Below are 20,903 nucleotides of genomic sequence, written 5' to 3' on the forward strand. Positions count from 1 at the left end.
CTGTGTTTCTAGATCACGCTCATTTCAGGTAAATTTACATGCTGTGTGAAGATAGGAGCATAATAAAGATGACTAGCATTAGCATGCTAACCCACAATGCACCACGAGTTGTTTTGGTTTCATGCTGGTGCTCAAGGGCGACATCTGCTGGATCAAATAATTGCATATAAAGCCTTTAAAGGGGCACTGTTTAATTACTTACACATTCTCTCGTTATTTTTCTTTTTTTACATTCAAAGACTCGTTTTAAATTAAAAAACAAACAAATAATGATTTTAAAGGACGCATTAGTGAATATCAGCAGCAGAGCAGTTGTGAAATATCCTAAAATGCTGTAAGAGCAGCTGTCCTAAGGCCACAGCTGAAAAACACACACTCATTAAAATTATATCCACTCATTAAAGATACACACAAACAATAACAGACACAAACAAAGCCAGCGGAGGTTGAGCAGAAAGAAACGCCAGGGGAGCAAATGCTGCCAGACACCAGTGGTCCCTGTGGATGAGGCAGCAGAGGTCTTTAATATGCATGCGCACACACACACACAGTCACACGCACATGCACACACATGCACACAAAGAATTTGTGATTCTCAGGGTGTGAAGGTTGTTTCGGTCACAACAGATGATGCAAAAATGTAAAATGTTCGTGGGGGAAACCTGGAGCGTTTCTAGTCACATAAGCTCTGACTGAAACATGAATCCATAATAACAAGCTCCAGCAGAGGTTGTGTGTTTCCCAGCAGATATGCAGGTCATGTCTGGTTCATATTTTTTTAAGCTGCAGCTCAAATGTATCTCATCAAAACCCCATTCAAAGCGTAAAAGTCCACACCGGCTGATCAGCTAGTGACTGAAAGGGCTGAGCGTTTGTTTCCAAATGCCAGAAAAGGTCAAAGCACTGCAGTTATGTATCTAACTGATTTACTCTTTCTGTATCTTGAGGCAGATAAGATGAGGGCAGAAAGCTACATTTCATAAACAATGACTATTAAACATATATATATATATTTTTTTTAAACAATTGAATACCTGAGATAACAAGAAAGACCAACACCATAAAGGTAGCATGCTAATACGCTCTTACAAGATGAGCATATTGATGTTTAGCAGGCATAACTTTTTTTTACCACGTTTACAAGCTTAGTTCGAAATATGCTTTGTAAGTTTTATTTTCCATGTTATTGATGGACATTTGTTTATTTGACTTCTAAATCATCTGATTTATTGAATCTTATCATGTCACTTAAACCAGTTCTTTGGTCTTAAATGAATCATAACCAGATTATACTCTATTATTCTACTCAGCTGTAATCCATGACCCACACACTCGTCTTGAAGCCCCCAGAGAGTCTCTGAGATCTAGAAAAGAATAAAAGCCTTTTCAAATTTGATTGATTTATTCCTGATTCAACATTTTTCTTCGGGAACCTGATCAAGGCCACAAGCCGAAACGCGTCAGTCTAATTTGTTAACAAAGTTGATCTTCATACTACAAGTGCTGCTGGAGCTTTTCTGACCTCTTCAAGCCTTTAATTTCTTCTGGTGCAACCATAAAGATGAATCTGTACTTGAATAAAAAGTCTGGACCGTGGTTATACTCATTAATGAAAACTAACCAAAGAAATAATAAAACTAAAATGTTTGTTGATGAATGTAACCATCAGGACAAAGCTCGGTATGGCTCGTGTAGCTTGTCACAGTTGTCTAGCTATAGTGATGCTACCTTATTCAGTGAGCAATATGCAAGAATCTGTTGTGATTCAATACAAAAACATTGAATTCATAATAAAACTGCGTCCATATTCATTTCATAGAAGACGCCTACTGTAATAAGCTGCTCTAACGCTGCTGCTGAGATTCATGAAGACTCAATGGATCCCCTCCACGTCATCGTGAATCTCTGTTAAATACATCATGTCATTCATGACAATCTTGGCCGGTGTTTAAAGATCCTGAATGTGATTAAAGCCTAATTCTGGCCCTCATACAGACACAATCTGTCTCGTACCACCCATGACTAAAACCATTAGGACCCCTGGGCTAAAACGGGCGTTTTCTGTGCTACTTTTATACTCTGCATGCAGAGACAAGAGGCAGTGAATGAGTGCGTGTAGCAAAGTGATTTGTCACACTCACAGCACACTTGGCTGAACAAAGAAGTCCCCTCTCTCTGCAACATCACAAAGCACGGCTGTTGCAGCATCATGATTGGTGGAAAGCAGACACTCTGTCAGGTGATTGGTTTATAGCCTGGGGGGCTCAGTTATCATGAGTCAGCCCCTTTTTCAGCCTTTAGAGAGGGAGGAGGGGAGCAAGACAGACTGAACGAGACAGAGAGACGCAGAAAGTGAAAAGAGATTCAAGGAAGAAGACAAAATGACCGTTTCATTCGAAAAAAATCAAAGCTGCAAAGAGGTGCATTTTTAACTCAGACATGTGACTCAATGTTTTATTAGAAAAATGTGTGGTCGCACACACAAAAAAGATACAGAAGGGAATGCTAACGCTCTTTTTTCTGTACTTAAAAATATCTGTATAAACCGGAAATCAATTGTCTTAAGATTCTAAACTGTCATTCAGCTCAGCGTCGACATCGAACAGAAAATGATGAGTATAAGAACAGATCCACTTCACTACTCAGGTCCCGAATTAAGCGGGAGAAGGCAAAGTCCAAAATGTGTTTGTACTTTCCATTTTAGTATGTTTTACAGACTCAGAGATGAAGGAATTGAATAATCTGCACATGAGCTATGACGATAGGTAATAAACTGAAAGACAAAATAACATCGGTCTCAATAACAGGCCTGAAATGAAAAGTACATGTCTATGTGTGAGTGTGTGTGTGTGTGTGTGTGTGTGTGTGTGTGTGTGTGTGTGTGTGTGTCTGTGTGTGTGTGTGTGTGTCCACGGACGAGTCGACTGCACTGGAATGCGCACACTCGTCAAAGAGAGTGTGTTAGAAGCGTCTGTAGTAGCGCTGCGGGGGTCCGTAGTGCATGGGCAGGTCCATCATGTCCATGTTGTGGTGATGGGGGTTAACAGGAGCGTTGTTGTGGTGGTGATGGTGGTGATGGTTGTTGTTATTGTTCAGGATGGGCAATGGCTGCAGGGGGGGCACATAGGGGGCCGGGGGCAGCCGGGGCAGGATCACCTGATGGTACATCTGGGCCTGAGGCGGACCAGGTGGGTACCGGCCGCGTGGAGGGACAAACAGGGGCGCTTGAACCGCCTGAGGATGGGGAGGGGCCGGTGGGTTCGGTGGGTTTTCGGGGGGCGGACCCACGCGAGGCCTCTTGGCTTCTGTGATTGGCTCGGGCGGAGGGCCGACCCTCTTCCCTGAATTATCTGAAAGAAGGAGGAAAAAGGGAACTGTGATCGATGGTGAAGCAGCAGTGTTGTCTGATATCTTCTTCAGGTTTTATTGAGTAAGGTACGGCAGCTGACAAGGGACAACAGGCTGCAAGTAGCCAGCAGATTTTTATCAGAGGAAACAGAATGCTAAATTAAAGAATGTAAAGTCTAAAACAAATATAACAATGGAAACATAAAGACGTGAAAATAAACGAAAACACAAAGAACAGCGCTGCATATAGAATGATCACAACAGAAGTGCTCCAGACCTAAAGGGGGCGCTGAGTGGAACTGGATTTCAGTGGGACTTCTTTTATGTTGAAAATAATAAAGAAAGTTGATTTTGGCCACCTCAGCTGGCAGCACTGAAAACAGCTTCTCAGACACATTTGGGTGTTGCTACTGATAACTGCCTTATACATTCTCCCCTCCGTGTCTTTGTCTGTTCCATATCACATCATAGTAATCAATAAATGTAGAGCCTGCTCTACATGCTCCAAGTTAGCGCCCCCTACAGGCCTGGATCATTTTTGTTTTAAATGACTGTATTTGCAGCGTTTTTCTGTTGCATGTGATTTTTGGATTTGGATCGGTATCTATGTTTTTGTACCCTCTTAATGCTCTTCTCTTCCATTTAAAAAAAAAAAAAAATTTTATGCTTTTGTTTAATGGACTTCTTGTGTTCTTGTATTTGCTTTGGATTACTGCACGTTTAAAAACATTTTTTTGCATAACTTCTCGATTTGGAAATCTTTTGGGCTCTTGCTTGCTGATTGCCCTTGTTGGCCACCATAATGACGACTTCATGTCAGAGTTTCTTTTGAGGGTCGAATGTTACCTCGCACGACCTCACTGTCTCCTCCCCTAAAAAAAAAAATGAACACAAACACTCTCAAACAAACAAAACACAGGAAACCCGCTTGCTACTGCTGCTGGTATGTCTTGTAAACATCCAACATGTCTTAAAAGACAAAGAGTTGGCAGCAGAGAGGAGGAACAACGAGGCTGCTGCAGTGAAACATTTCCCAGCGAAGGAACATCATTCACATCATCTTTTGAAAACTGACCTGTACTCTTCTTATTCAGCTCGGCCTCGCCTTCCTTCTGGATCTCCTGAATGATCCGCTCGTCATCTTGCTGCAGAAACACACAAACACACAGAAAACGTTAGCAATTAATGAATTGCAACACGGGGCTGAGGGTTGGAGGCAAAACCCTTTGCACATGTTCCGACCACTGAGCCAAACCGGCCCCTGCCATGATCCTTTTTACATCAAAGAGTTAAGTGAACAAAGATGTGTGTGTGTGTGTATTGGTTGGCCTCTAGAAAAGGAAGACCTGAAACAAACCCTGCAGCTCAGTTCACTTTAACAAATACTTTAAAAGTCCTCGGGTTCTCAGTATTTGTCCATTTCTTGGCTCTGCTGCGCCTCTGGAGAACCTCCAGCTCATTAAGTGTTCAGGCACTAATTGTTTGGTCTGGCTGGCAGTGATGCTGTGGCCGGGTCATTGTGTGATGCCATGCGTTCAAATGGTCGGGGTCAAAGTGCAGGGAGATGTGTCTTTACTTTTTTTTTTTTTTGTAAGAAAATGCACAAGTGGTCAGGCGACAGATGGCAAGAGAACTGAGCGAGCACTGTTATTGAGAACTCAGCCGTTGATCAGAGAAAAGTTAGACTCTACTTATTGTACCTTGGAGGCATCAATATTGTTTATTTTCACGGCATTGGTGTCAAAGTTCTCATTTATGGTTGCCAAAGAAACACTTAAGAAGTTACCGTGGGGTCGGTCCACAGTGAGCACTTGCGGCAGTGGCGGCAGGGAGCTCCGGGCGAGCGTGCGTGCTGGCAGAAGTGGTTGTAGCCGTTGATTGGTTCTCTGCAGAGATAGCACATGAAGCTGCCGCAGCGGCACGACATCCGATTGCAGCCCTCCGACTTCACCAGACCCGTCCCGCACTTCACACACTTCCTGACTCGAGCCGCCGTCATTCGCTCCTCGCTGAAATGCAGGGATTGAATCACAGAGGTAAATAAAATAAAAAAGATGAGGAAATAATTTAAAAAAAGAAAGAAAGTTAAGTTGAGTTCAGAACAGTATCGTAAAAGTATGTCTCAAACTCTGCAGATGAACACTATCCTAGACTCGTGCATGTTTTCATTGTAAGATCTTAGCATCACTTTCAAAAGGATCTTGAGACAAAGACCAATTTTGAGAACCAGAACACTAATAGCAGCATTACATTTCAGTGAATCTAAAAGGTGGAGTTTAAGAACCAATAATATTCATTTGAAATGTTTATAGCTCTGTTTTGAAAAAGTTTGCAGATGAGTGCAGAGTCCAGTTTTTCTTTCTAATGTCAGAGCCACGCCCACATGATCCAGAGAGCGAGAGAGGGAGAGAGAGAATGCTGGTGCTTCGGGGATCTAATAACCATCAGGTCCGTGCTCCTCACTTCTTGATCTCTCTACCAGACTGCTTCTCGTCTCTTTCAGTACCGGGAAGTGAGAAGATCCGTGAACGGCTCAAAACAGGACGTGCTTGCCTGTGGGCCAGCTGTTTCACGGGAAGCAGCCGGGCCTGTCCGCTTCCTGGTGCGTCATCCTGTGTACTGTTTACCCAGCATCCTCTCTGGGTTATAAGGAGGCCTGTTGTTTGAGTGTTCTAATGTTAAACAAAAACGACATGCATCTGAATCGTAACTTGTTTTCTTTTCATTTCCTCTCGTCTGGGTTTTTGTCTGCTTGGTTTAAAAGCTACACTAGGCAAAATGATTTTAATCAGAATTGTGGGTCACAAAGCTTGATCACTGCCCATCACTAATTCAATCAAATAGAAATGATGTCTGATCTGTGAGCACTGCCCCGTTGTATTTAGACTTTTTGTTTTAAACTCGAAATCAAACAGATAAGCTCATAAGAAACCAATCAGAGAGACAATCTACTAACTATCATAATCTGCCTTCTACATGACTCTCTCTCTCTCTCCTCACCACGGTGCTGCAGAGAGCACAGCAGCTGTGCGGCACACACCTGTTGCTACTTGTTGTTGGACGTGTATTGATCGGCTGCCGGTCAGTGTTTTTGACCTCCAAGTCTGACATAACCGACCTGCTGGAACAAACAGTAACAGTGATAACGTTTGCCACGCATGTCTGGAGCATCGTTTGGTGGGATGGGCGTAGCAGAATGAATGAATCGAGGTAGCAGAAGGAGAGGCGGAAGATCCCCCCCCCCGACTGAAAGAATCATGTTGCTTACTGCCCCTTTAACGTCGTATTGACTTCACCTTTTCTTGTCTACTGGGCGTTTAGTTTACTTGTTTGTGTAAGCACTTTGTAACTCTCCTTTGTTAAGGTGCTTTACTGTATATGTGACGTTATTATTCTCTTTGGGCGCACTCACACTGGAGAAGAGACTTGCTGGTTGCTATGACTCAATAAAATATGTATTTGGATCAAAAATGAAACGTTAGATCTTTACTAACCAATGTTTTACGAATCCCCTCCTTAAAAAAAAAATGACTAAACTGTTCAGACGATGAGCGTGAGAGTGTCGGTGTGTTGACAAAAGGGGTCCAACTGAGTCCTGTTTGTGTCTTGTCTCTTTTTGTTTAACACACTTACAAGAGCACCCTCATGCGGATCTCGTCCCTCTCCAGGACCTGCTCACACGTCTTCCCCACGTGCTGCTTCCACTGGACGTGACACTTTCTGCAGCTCTCCTGGAGAAAGACAAAAGTTCAATGAGATCTCAGTGGTGAGGAGCTTGAAAGAGGGATTCAGTAGAAGTTTATAAAAAAAAAATTAAAAAAAAGGAAACCTAAATAATCTTCTTGTAACATGTATTAATCACAGAGTTCCTTAAATATGCTATAATTACAAGAGATGATCCCATATTTCGACACCACATTCATCCATCACTCCTCCTCTGACTTTCCTCCCCCCCCCCCCCATCTTTCGCTTTACCACTGGAGCCACGAGGTCTGGATTCTGGTCCTGCTCTATATGCTGCTGGTGCTGCCACTGCAGGAACTTGGACTTGCACAGACACAGCAAGGTGTGGCTCTCCCTGCAAAATGTGGGTGTGTGTGTGTGTGTGTGACTGCAGCGAGAGTGGGATTTTCTCGCTAGCTGACTGCTCGGTTGCCTAGAAACAGCAACTCCATCCTCCAGCCGGCAGTCTGAGATAGTTGAGAGCTGAAAGGACGTGCGGGGGCAGAAACACACGTTAGCGAGGGATTGCCACCCTTTGCTAACCTTTAGCTAAGTGGTGTCACCATAAATATTTGAGCCTCTTCATCAAATATTAAAGAGTGTGGCATGTGACAGCTGATGCAGCACAATATGAGCAATACATCTCCCAGCAACCCGCCCGCCCCCCCGACCTTCAACCTCAGGGAAAGTAACCTTGCATTCGTCAGACAGACACCCTCGACAGTTATTCACCCTCTTTACACATCCTGCAGTCTGTTCTTGTCTGATATTGCTTTGTGCTTCAGCTGCCACAGGCTCAGTTCTCAGAGACGGTTGTGTTTGCAAGGTCAGCCAGAGGGTGGGGGAGCTGGAGCGGTTTCGATGGAAACACTGAAGACTCTCTGAAAGTCACACAAGGACTTTTCCAATCATAATGTGGCCGCTTCAAACTGAAGAGAAGCCTTTTTCTTCAAAGTGGACCATATTTACTTTTCCATTTCTGTGGTATTTCTGATTTTAAAAAGGAGCGTCCAAGCAAAGACATGCAATGAAACATACTTGTGAAACATAAGAGTGTGTGTGAAGTGCAAAAAAATATATATAACAAGGACACACTCTGGACCCTGATTTGTGATTTGTACAGGAGGTAAGGAGGAGTTAGAAGAGGACTCAAGTGTCAGTAAAAGCTGGCTCACACAAAGACAGGGAGGCAGAGTGGTGGAAGATCGCCCCCTAGTGGCAGACAAAGAGACTAGGAGGAGTCGCAGCATGTGAGAGAGCGTGACAGAGAGCATGAGAGAGAGAACGAGCGTCCGCGGGACTTGCTTGACAAGAAGTCGAAAAGGCAGGAACACACCTGAGCTCTTATAGCGAGGCTAAAAATACAGCCGGTGACGTTGCAGACAACCCTTACACGGGGTGTGACTTCCCCGCCCCAAGGGTGTCGAGTTCAAATAATTATGTGACGCTGGTATGTGACAAAGGTCATGTGCACACATGTACACAATTACTGCTGTTTTACTTCCTCCTTTGTTCATCCTGTTTTAACGTTTCTCCATTTCTCCCTTCGTTGCACTCCTCTCCCCTGGGTCCTATCCTCTTTCCTCACCTCCTTCCTTGCTCTCTTGCACCCTGCATCATCCCCTTCCTCCGTCTTCATTCACACCGTCCCGTTCCTCCACTGCATCTCCCCCTTATTCTGTCTCTTCTGTTATATTGCAGTCTGCAGCAGCCCTTATAAGGCAGTGCAAGCAGCATGCAGAGCTTCCGATTGCTGCATTGAGCTTGTGTGTGTGTGTGTGTGTGTGTGTGTGTGTGTGTGTGCCCAAGCCTGTTTATTGTAGGGAGGTGCCTTTTACTGCAATCAAATGTGAGTACACACCACATGGTTAGGAGAAGTAAAGAGATGTGTGTAACATGAGTCCATTCAGATCTGTTGAGATATGGAGCAGATGTGAAAATGTCCCAAGATGCCAACTGGTGCAACAAATGCACAAACACACACACACACACACATCTGTGCATTTTTCCAGCTCTCATTTACACCATGACAGCCTTCCAGTGGCCTACATTCACATTCCTCAGCTTTCATGAAGTAATCACACACAGCACAAAAACAAACCTGTCCAAATGTCCTCATAACCACATGTGGAATATATTGGTAAGTCCCTACTTGTGCGCAGAAATATGTGTGTGTGTGTGTGTGTGTGTGTGTGTGTGTGTGTGTAGGTCAGACAGAGCCGAAGGGTAGCAGAAGAAAAGAAAAGAGAGGGGGGGAGGAGAATCTGGGTCAAACTTGATCTGAACCACATTTGAAATGGAGGAGGAAGTGTGTCGGACCAGTGAGGGACCAGTACAAGGGGAGTGGACAGGGCAGCCAGCCAATGAGGCGACAGTGTGAGAGAAGACAGGGTGGGCTCACAGAAGTGTGTCAGTTACATAATGAAGCCCCTCCCTGCTCGTGGACTGAGTGGGTCTGTGGGTCGACTGTACGGCAACTGTCTTCAACTGTTCTTCCACTAATGTGAAACAGGATTAAAAAAATATGTCATATTTATATATTCATTGTATTTGTGTGTATATGGCAGAGGAAGTGGGGACTCTGCAGAACACGCTTAACAAAGCAGCCACAGTCTCACATCCTGATTCTTCACTCACATTAACCAGGAAACCAGCTGTGTTAACTTTCTGTCGAAATAGATCAATATGTGGTTTTCCTTTTATAGTTTAAAAAGGTCCAGAAAACATGAAACATAAAAACATTTTTACAAGCCCTGCAGTTGTTCGGTTCTGAAATCAGAAAAGAATCACACCAGGAGAAACCACGAGCAACTCTTTTTTTTTTTTTTGCTCAATCTTGGGTGTGTATGAGAATGTGATGTGATGCAGCGGTGCGGCGTCACTTTAGAGCTGCTACTATGAACCTCTGGCTCCACCTATTGGCGCATTGATAGAACTACAACTGTGGTTATAACCCGTCTAGTTGGGGAGCTAAAACACAGCTATACATTTAATTCACACAAGAATGCCTATATTTACCTTATATACACACGACGTCACACTTGCTCAAATAGAATAATGTTCTGCTGGTTGCAACTTGCATGTTGTACAAATAGAGCCATCTAACAGCACTTACAGCTCCCATCTGCTGGTATCAGAGGAAAATGGCCACCATGAATTTGGTGAATAAAGATAATAGAGGCACCCAGTAATGACTTATTCTGTGAATGAATCGCTCTACTTATGCAGAAGTTTCCAAGGGGTTTCTGATTGACAAATAGACCATCCAGACCCTGACTCTGCAGTTAAAAATAGAATAGAATAGAACAGGAACTACAATTGTGTAGGTTAGTAAGTTCACCTGTTTCTCAAAGGGGTCATGCAATGGAAACGCCCTTAAAAATAAACAAATGTTCAGTAATGTGCTGCCACGCTACCGCTGAGGAACTTTCCACATGTTAGTCCTCTGTTTTGATGGTGATGTCTGCCTCTTTTGTGACTGCCATTTAAAAGGCAGCACAGTCAGATGTGTAACAGGTTTATTTCGGGGTGGGAATCGCAGAGTAACTCACAAAACAATACGATATGCCAACATGGCTCACAATAACAATGATGTCACAAAACAGGGATTCTGCGATGATCGATTTATTACAAGACAATCGTTTATTATGATACCTCAAGATGTCTGATTAACTGAACATTTACGCTGTTTTACTCTGAAAATGAGTAGTCCGGCACACAAACATGTTTTTTTTTCCAAAAGAAACTTTCTGGGCATAAAGCTGGTGTTTCCCCCGGCTAATGACGGCACGCCGGTAAGTTTAGGAGTAGATACAATTCAGGAATTGGACGCGATTCGGACCAGAGAATATGACGGATGTGGATGTAGCGGCAAAGAAGAGAAAATGTAATCACGGTGAGGCGAAACGCCGAGCGGATAAAGCTTTTTCCAAAACGAGTATGGACCTTTAGTTGGCCCTTTAACCGCGGACACAGAGTTAGCCTGCTTTCTGTTGGACAACAGGGACCAAACACCGGTGGTTAGCTTGTGCTAGATTGCGCCAGTAGATGCAGTGTAGGTACAAGCAGTAAACGTAAACACTACGTCCTGCATTGAGTGTGCGCTTCTGGGGGGGGCGATGATCCAACGAGGAGGGGCCGAGTTTGAATGTTGTGTTTACAATTTCTACTGGCTCTCCCTTTAAAATTACAAAATAATTAATTTTACAATAATATAGACCAGCATATATTCACATTAAGGAAAATGCATTGCGGTTCCTTTTAAATGATGATTTAATTTTTATTGATCAACGTATGTTTTAGTGTGTAAGCACTGCATCCCTATTTGATATATTGTTTTAACATAATGTGGGCTTATCCTCCAGATGTTTAGTTCATTCTTACTTGAGGCCTTCATGCCACAGCGTGAATAAATGTTATTTTTTTATTTCAGGATGCTTACACAACCACATCTCTGTCTTCCTGGGAATACATCAAAACCACGTGTGTGTGTGTGTGTGTGTGTCTGTGTTTGTTTTGAGTCACACAGGGAGTGTGGTGCTGTGGCAGAATAGAAGAACAGACACAAAAAAAAAAAGAAAAGAAACAAAGACACACAAAGAATACGAAGAGAGGGTTGATGTTTGTGTTGGTAAGAGCGAGGGATGATTGTTGGTATGATGTGTTTGAGAGTTTCTGCAGAATAACAGAGATTTTCAGGCTGGAATTCATGTGACGGCTTTGGCAGACACAAAGCAAAGCCTCCCCCTGCATTCCTCTGACAGGGGGAGGAGGCTGCAGATAAACAGGGAGGGAGTCAGAGGTGGCGATCTCACCAGTTGGGACCATTTAATCACCTCCACAGAAACACTGGTCATCAATCTGTCCTCTGTCCCGGACTCTGATCTCTGTATCATGTCTGGAATGCACTGATGTGATTCATGCTGAGGTGGACGACGCACTCAGAGTTTGTGAGGTTTCCAAGTCGTGGTGGACTGAATTAATCATGATGTGTCCACTTGAATTCTACTAAAAATTCATTGTGTGTTTGCACCGGATTAACCTCTAACATATGTGATTACATTAGAGGACCAGGCAAGTGTTTAAAGAATGTCGTAATTCAAAAGCAGAACCTCCCCATAACCCATGAATACATAGAGTAGGACTGACCTTGCGACACCGAGGGTTGGGACAGCTGAACAGAGACATGCCTTTGTCCAACAAAGCTGGGAAGTTACAGAACGGACACCTGGAAAGATCGGAGAGGAAAGAGGATTATTGGAAATGCATGATATTGCTGAATGCCAGACACACAAAGCTCCAGACAAATACAATCACTGTTTTAAGTCCCTCGTGAGAGTTAAGATACCCTGAAAACACAAATGGTGCAGAATCTGAATGTAAGAGCTTCACTAAGTCCTTCATTTATAAATGTCTGTTAGGGCGTTTTCACTCCAGGCATGATTGTTTCGTACCGTGCCCGAGCATGATTGCTCCCCCACTCCTGCCTGAGTACACAATGTGATTCAGCAACTAATATTAGAAAACTTGAAAAATGTTCAATCCCAACCCTACAAAGAAAATCAACTTATCTTAACATCTGAGATGCAAAAAGAGGAATGTCTGGACCCTTGCATGTTAAATAAAAAAAGATAAGATGATCTTTTTGGTTTATTGAATTATCATTTTAACCGACAACTGTTTGTGTTTTATAAAGGATGTAACAACTATGGAACTGAACGTTTTTGTCCACTGCATGATGTAAGTTAAAGTAGTAAGTTACAAAGTGTAACAAGTTTAAACCACATGAACTCGGTTCATACGAGATAACTGCAACAACACTTACCGCACAAGTTCATCAGCACAGGTGGCGGCGACGGCCTCCTCCGCCTGCCTCTCATAATATTTACACAGAATGTTTTCTGGGAGGACTTTCTCCAGCTCACACACCGGGTAGGAGCAAGGGCAGCCCCCCTCCATGCAGCTCAGCTCCGACTGTGAGATGATGAACACAAAAGAGTGACTCCAAATACAAAAGTACATTCACAGGTTCATTCAGACAAAACTCAAGAGTGAAGAAACACAGATTTTTTTTTTTAAATCATAATATTAAAATAGCCATTCAATCTGATCAAAAATTTGAAACAATGAATTTTACAATGCAAACCTAATCAAGTAACATTGACCTGAAACTATGGCTTCATAAAGACAAATCAGCAGAGAAAGATAAACTATCCCAGGGATGTTTTGTTGGATTGCAATGAATCATACAGGCCTACCATAACTCATCAATGTATTTCTCTACGTTTGTGTGTGACTGCACTTAACGGTAAAGGATTTAAAAAAAACTTATAAGCAACTGGTGAAAATGGAAAACATCAGTTTTAATATAATTATTCATTTATAGTTGTGTGTGTGTGTGTGTGTGTGTGTGTGTGTGTGTGTGTGTGTGTGTGTGTGTGTGTGTGTGTGTGTGTGTGTGTGTGTGTGTGTGTGTGTGTGTGTGTGTGTGTGTGTGTGTGTGTGTGTGTGTGTGTGTGTCCTTACCTTTCCGGTGCCAAACACTGCCTCTTGAGCGTACTTGATCAGGCACTCTTTACAGAACAGATGTCCGTCTGAACACTGAGTCATCTTCTCAAATGCAAACTCCCCGAAGCAGCATCCGCACTCGATCAGCTGGCCGTCCTGCAAAAAAAAAAAAGAAAAGAATAATTGAAAAAAAACAAACACATTGTATGACATGCAGAGGCTTTAAAACGTTTATCAGTTTCAGGTATCAGCTTAAGACTTGGTGCAGTTTCTAAAGCTACAACAAGGAATTCAGGAATCCATTCTAACACATCTTCTACATGTTGAACCTAAAGAAGAAACACATGTTAAGGCTTGGATTTTGACTTTTGGGAAAACAAAAGAGAGTCGTTTCCATTTTGTGTGACCTAAAAACACAATTTAGCTATTTTAAATACACATTCAGCGACTATCTGACTGAACAAGAACCAAAGACCTGCTAGGCCTCAGTGTGTTTCTCACCTTTTTGTATTCGTCTTCATTGACCTGCAGAGCCAGGAGGAAGTCCTCGTGCTGCAGAAACAGGAAGAAGTCTTTACATGTTGCCAGTTATACAAGCAGCAGTTAACATACTGGTAATACAAATGTTATTTGCTTTGTATTGAAAAGTCATAATGTTATCACATTTTGTCTTACGCTAATAAAACTGAACTAGACTTTGGTGTCTGCATATAAAATATTTTACAATTAAATGAAGTGATGACTCATCTAATACAGTCAAGTGACAAAAACATGTGTGTATGTGGTTTTGGGTATGTGTACCTCTGCCCATTCCTTGGCCTTCTGCTGGTAGAATGAGAGCTCCTTCTGCAGAGAAGCTTCCAAATTGCTGTATGTCCGGCAGTAGCGGCGGTCGTTCTCCAAGAAATACATCCTCTTGTCAAACTTTGTTGAGCCTGATGGACAGAAGAGAGCTGACTGAGTGTGGCAGCATGTGGCAAGAGATTTAACATTCATCACTTTTCTAGAACACTTTTTTTTATTTATGCATGAATCCTTAATTTAATCAGGAAGTCCCCTAAGATTTAAATGTATTTTATGAGGAAAAGACAGAACCCCAGTTTGAGTTTGGGAAAAAAAGAGAATAATTACCCAAGACAGGGACACAAACATTAAGGGCACAAGGAAAAGACTTAATCAAGCTCAAGTAAGGCATTGCTTCATGAATTTGCATGAACCTGGAGAGAAAAGTTTTAAAAGTTTCCTTACCACGCTCAAAATGGAAGTCGATGTAGCAGCGCTCAGAGGAGGCTCTGCTCCGTCGTCTCTTCCCTGAGGGGTCGCCTGAATCCTGCCACTTCTTCAGAGCTTCACATAAGGCCTGGCAGAGTGGGAGGTAAGGAGAGATTTTAAAGAAAAGAGCAAAAAAAGTAATGAGAGTGAATGCATTGCGGTAAAATGAGGTCAAAATTTCATGTCATCATTTTTTTGTAGAAAATTAGGCCTGCAAACTAGACTTCTGCAGCCAAGACTGTCTTTGTTGTTGGGTCATTCAAGTTAAAAATTCCCTCTAAAAGTCTGACCAACAGTTGGGAAAAGCAGAAGTCTGAAATCCATCATCTTTCATGAAGTTTTGTAATCTACCTTTAAAAAGCTGTCTGGGGACCCAGGTAGGCTCCTTGCGGAATGCCCTTGTTTGTCTGATTGTTTTTCATTGGTTTAATTCCTTTCTGCTAAGTGTACCTTGAGTGCTTCTTGGGATAAGTCACTTAAGTACTTCGATGAGCCTCTACACTGCTAAAATGCACAATGGACTAAAAAACAACAAGCAGGTACCTTGCGTGTGATTGCATAGTGTCCCTTGAGAGCGTTGAGGGCCCATTTGATGTCCTGACAGCTGAGCATCCTGAAATCTGCCATGAGCAAGTCAGCAGCCTGCATCACAGCTTCAGGCCCCACCGTGCCCAGATTAAAATAGTCAAAGAGGTCCTCTGTCACCTGAAAAGATCCCAGAACAGACGCAAAGAAACATGAGAATTTCCATTGTTGAATTGCAATTTGACAAACAAGCAACACGTGAATCTGGATAAACATCAGCCGTTTACCTCAGTCTGGTTGTCTCCAGATTCGAGTAGGATGCTGGTGGGAGCTGCTGTGGCTGCTGTCTCTCTTCTGGGATAGTCTGGGTTCTCCAACAGCAGGTTACAGATACTGCAAACACAGCAGAGAGGAACTGTGTGTTAACAAACTTCTACAGTTACTTTAACACAACCAGTACAACACAGTACACATTTTTACAGTACAAAGTGTAACATGTAACATTTTACATATGTACAAATAAAGAGTCTTTGAGATAAAATATGCAAAACTAATACTACATATGACCTCCAGTTTTATTACAATACAGTTTGATTTCTATCCTTTAAACACAAGGTTGTAGACTTCAACTTCTTATTCACGTATTCTGATGGTTTAATAAATACTCACAATGAAAAAAGGAAGACAGCTTTAAACTATGACAAAAGTTCAACCAAGGTTGACTATACCTGAATTAGTTAAGACACAAATTCCCTAAAAACACTTCAGATGGGTTATAAAAGTACAGCTTGTAGTTCAGACTACAAAAACCAACATGTGACTTCTCAATAAGTTAGGCCTGAATTTTAATCAGAAATCTTCAACAGTTAGATCAAGTCTGAAAACGGACATTAAAGCCAATAAAATGTAAAATGATGCTCACTATTGTACCAATAATGTACCTGTGACACATAAAGCACATACACACTGCAGATAAAGGAATAAAAACACTGCAGGGACCAAACCAAATGCTGCAGTACACCTCTATATTTTAGTAATATCACGCTTTCAGTTATATTTGACAGGTTGGAATTTGATAGTGATATTCAGTAGTCCTGAACTTAACAAAATGCTTGCAGTAAAACAATGAAAGGATTTATGCCTCTTACACATTCAAGTCTTTCACATTATTCTTTTGGATTAGTTCTGCTACAAAGGCTTCTTGGACATCTGGAAGGAGATCCAACTGTGGAGGACAAACAAAGAGGTGAGCAGACTGAATATAGCAAGGATAGAGGAGATGAGAAACCTCCTTACACCTATCAGACATAACATGAGGACCACCAATGCAATCTAATACAAAATACAATAGCTCTACCACATTCTCTACTTGAGAGAAGCTTCTACACTTTCAGTATCTGTTGACATAATCAGAAAGGTGATACTTGTACTTTATTTTCAAAGTTGTAGTGGGAGGTGGAGGTGTACTAGAGTGCATTATATTGAAAGGTGCTCCTAATATTTTGCGGCCCTCCAGCATGTTAATGGAGTGGGCACAATAACAGAAACAGCACAATTCAAATCATCTAACTGTTTTGGTAATAGAGACAAGGGTGATTCTACTGTTTGCACACATTTATGTGACACTCACAACACCAGTGATCAGCGCTCTGATGTGGGGCTGATGCTCCGGCCTCTCTCGAGGTGCAGAGGGCCCAGGTCTTGCGTCCTCTATGAGAGGAATCTCCTCTGGTGCAGGAGGGACGGCGACCAGACCAGGAGCTGGATTGACCCTTTCATGGTTAAGAGCTGGAGCCAGAACAAGACGAGCCTCTTCCCCATTGTGCGGGACTGAAGCTGCGGCAGCTGGAGGGACAGGAGGGTTTGAGTCCATGTTAGGCACCCTGATGTTGAAACCGGTTGCTCGTGCTGCACCCACACTGGAGCCGGCAGAATTTGACGGGGGATTGGGAACAGCCCCGCCAGGTGCCTGGCTTCCCAAGATGATCCGGTGCCCTGCCTCTGGAGGGCCTAGTCTCTCTGGGGCTGTGGCTACAAGGACCGCAGGGGGGATCACCGATGTCACCTGAAGTGGTTGAGCGGCCTGGACTGGGGTTTGGGCCGGGGTATGAGCAAAGGGCTTAGGTTCGATCTGAATGAGGTTGCCTTGCATGTGATTGAAGGACACCGGATGCAGCAGGTTTTGAGGCCTGAAATGCAGCTGGGGTTGGGTTATTAGAGCAGAGGCCTGAATGCTCGGCTGATGGGGAAGAACGACGAGATTCATCCCCTTCACCTTGATGACTTGGTGTTGCTGTAGGATTGTGGTCCCACTGGACTGGATCTGTGTAGATGTACCGGGCTGAGACTGAGTCTGTGTGTGGGACTGTGCAGAAGAAGTGCTGGCCTGAGGATTGTCTTGTGAATGAGTACTTGTACCAGCCTTCTCTCGAGTCTGTGTAGAAGAACTTGACGCGGTTGTTGCCACGGCGCAAGAAGATTGTGAGGCACAGGTGGAGGTTCCTGCTTGGGGCTCCGCCATTAAGTGTGCTGAAGAGCCGGCCTGTTGCTGCACGAGTCCGGATGTGCTGGGCTTAGGCTGAACGAGCTCTCGTACGGGTGCTCTTGATGCGATGGAGCTGGCCTTGGCATGTGTGGAGGTAGACAGCGTTTGAACTGAAGAAGAAACTGCATGGAGCTCCACTTTTGCATGTGCAGATGTACCGTCCATTTGTTGAAAGTTCGCGTGAAGTTTTGGCTGAGATAGTGTGTGTGACGCAGAGCCCGGCTGCGGCTGTGTGTGTGCAGAATTGCTGGGCTGAACTGGCGTTCGTATGGCTGGCCTGACTGCGGAGGAAGCCGCCTTGGCATCTCTGGAGGTAGAGGGGGCAGAACCAGGGTCCCCCACGGGAACCCCAGAAGTTGCGCTACTATGACCTGTATCATGAATTGGTTTGTGTAAGGCTCCGCTCCATTTTGCTGCTGGACGAATCACATGTTTGCGTGCGGGAGTCAGCGCCTGCAGGAGGACAAAAACAATACATTCAAAAATGAATGGACATAGATTAAACTTGTAAATATATATCTGCAGCTCTGCAGTGACGCAACACTGAGAAATTAATTAAACTTGAGACCACAAACCTCTATTTACAGGAAAGTCTCTGTGTGTGCAAATTACAGAGTTGAACACAGAGTCTATATTTTACCTCCAGGATGCTGACGTCATCATCATCTGCGTCGTCTGGAACTAAAACAGGGCTGCCGGGTACCAAAGTTACAGGCTCCTCGTCAGAATCATCAGAAATAGTGATGAGCTCCCTCTTCCTGGGACGAGAACCTGTGCAGACGCAGTATCATGTCAAACAGTAGATATTTGCTGGGATAGAATAGAATAGAATAGAATTACTTTATTGATCCCAAACTGGGAAATTGTGGAATATTTTAAACATTTAGAGATAGGAAAAACTGAAAATCATGTCTGAGCCTGTACTTAATCTTTATAATGGTATACAAGGTTGTGTTGAGTGACATATTACTTCTGCATAAACGGAAGTAAAAGTTGCCTTATAGTGACATTATATACACAATTCCGAATTGAAGAAACTGCAATGCAAAGTAGGTTATCTTATAATACTTAGAATTGTTTTCACAAAAACATCTTGTCAACAACCTGAGGTTCATAATTGCTGGTTTCTTCAGTCTTTATATAACTTTTTCTTTCGATATTCAACGATCCAATATCCTCAATGCATAGTGAAAGGCTATTAAAAACATCATCTCGGGGGCGCTGGTGGCGCAGTAGTTGGTGCGCGCGCCCCATGTATGGAGGCTGTCGTCTCAAGCGGGCGACCCGGGTTCACCTCCCACCTGTGGCCTCTTTCCCGCATGTCATTCCCCACTCTCCCTGATTTCCAACTCTATCCACTGTCCTATCTCTCCATTAAAAGCCCAAAAATAAATCTTTAAAAAACAAAAAAAAAAAAACAAATATGATAAACATTATTTTGAACCCCTTTTGCATACCAGTGTAACTTCTGTTCTGCTTCAATTTTGTTATATTGGAATATGATACCAACTCATTTGCAGGCCTTTCAATCCAATCTAATCAAAATTGTGATGAAATATTATATCATTTAAAAATAAATAAAAACATGTTATATTTTATTGTGCATAAAATGTAATGTACAACCCTAATGTAAACAAGATCAAGACATGCTGGACTTTAAATACCTGTGCATCCATGAGGTTTGGATGTCTACCCACATGGTTTGCAATGGGAGCAACAACTATGAAACAGGTCTGACATACAAAATAGTCTGCTACCACCACAGCGGCTGATTTTCAAACTGATTGAGAAATTGAAAGTGGAGCAGGACATTGCATAAGATTTTTTTTTTTTTTTTTTTTTTTTTGAATGTGAGTGTGGATATGAGGTGGTGTCGCACCTTGGCTGCGGTGGACATTGAAGCTCGCCAGATGAATGACCTCGTCGTCGCTGCCTCCATCTGCCATGTTGAACCCACACCTAGCAGCTCCCTGAATCAGCCCACTTACACATACAGTCACTGCTCATTTAATACCATCTACACACACACACACACACACACACACACATACATACACACACACACAGTTAGACCTGAAAATCCCCCTAGAGTATCAACAAATAGTGTCACTTTACCAAACTAGAGAATGGTTGGTCGTTCCTTGTAACAAACAAACAAACATGTAAGCAACAGGAGAGTTAACTGAAAGCCTGATGAGCAGATTGAAGAGGAGTTAGGATGTGTGTCACCAACTTAAAAACGACGAAACCTATTTTTTACCGAAAGTTAACTTGGAGCTGTTGAGAAACACGATCCAACATGAATATGAAACATTCACTCCGTCACCTTAACTTACTAACCCAGCCCTGCTTCCTTTAGATGTAAGTAAAGCTGACATTAAATCAGTGTGAATCAGACTTTTCTGTAATCACAGTGGACGCTAACACTTAGCACTGAGCTGCTGCTTATGTTGAAATACTTTCTATATTAACTTGTGTTTCACTCATGATCGTGACATCGGAATGAATGTTGTTTTATAAGCTCGGCGTTTAAGATGATGTGGCAAAAAAAAACCAACACATCAGAGGCTAAATCGATAATTTCCGCAGCAAAACATACAGAATAAAAAAAAAAACCTGTGCTCACAGCTAAGCTAAAGGCAATTAGCTCGCCTTGCTAGGGTAGCTGGCGAGCTAGTAGGTTACACAGTAAGCTGCCCGCCGTCAGGATTCTTATCTATAACACTGCGTCGGAACAAACGTGTAAAGTCTGAAAGCTAAGAGTGTCAAATGCGCATGCAGAAATGTTAAATACCGCATCTTCGTGGAGATTTGCCAGTACAAAGCGCCTTGTTGGTGGACTAGCAATCCGTGAATATCGAAACAAACTGCCAAAACAAGAACAGAAGATACGTCACGCGTACAATCCCTTCCGCTACGTAAAAACGGCGGTGGCCCTCTGGGAAATGTAGTCCTGCAAGAGCCCCCGGACCTAAATGTGAGG

The 20,903-nt window shown here is 43.0% G+C and overlaps 1 protein-coding gene across 1 annotated transcript; it reads right to left on the reverse strand.

Moving 5' to 3' along the window:
- Positions 1-2,421: 2,421 nt before the first annotated feature.
- On the reverse strand, positions 2,422-20,817 carry rnf216 (ring finger protein 216). The gene is made up of 17 exons (XM_020651318.3): positions 20,715-20,817; positions 19,800-19,937; positions 18,561-18,691; positions 17,006-18,373; positions 16,524-16,600; positions 15,663-15,768; positions 15,394-15,555; positions 14,827-14,938; positions 14,380-14,513; positions 14,080-14,130; positions 13,597-13,734; positions 12,896-13,044; positions 12,220-12,298; positions 6,982-7,079; positions 5,135-5,357; positions 4,424-4,493; positions 2,422-3,350 (listed from the first exon to the last, which is right to left on the reverse strand). Exons 2-17 carry the CDS (start codon positions 19,864-19,866, stop codon positions 2,962-2,964), a joined length of 3,354 nt encoding a protein of 1,117 aa, XP_020506974.2. The 5' UTR covers positions 19,867-19,937; positions 20,715-20,817; the 3' UTR covers positions 2,422-2,961.
- Between the last annotated feature and the right edge of the window lie 86 nt (positions 20,818-20,903).

This window comes from Labrus bergylta, chromosome 16, assembly GCF_963930695.1.
Source record: "Labrus bergylta chromosome 16, fLabBer1.1, whole genome shotgun sequence".
Classification (NCBI taxonomy): Eukaryota; Metazoa; Chordata; class Actinopteri; order Labriformes; family Labridae; genus Labrus; species Labrus bergylta.

Excerpts from the sequence above, each read along its gene's own strand:
- rnf216 (XM_020651318.3), bottom strand. The coding sequence starts at position 19,866 with ATGGCAGATGGAGGCAGCGACGACGAGGTCATTCATCTGGCGAGCTTC. Across the intron at positions 15,556-15,662 it reads CTGGAGACAACCAGACTGAG|GTGACAGAGGACCTCTTTGA; the intron begins GTAAACGGCTGA and ends GGATCTTTTCAG. Across the intron at positions 3,351-4,423 it reads GCTGAATAAGAAGAGTACAG|ATAATTCAGGGAAGAGGGTC; the intron begins GTCAGTTTTCAA and ends TCCTTCTTTCAG.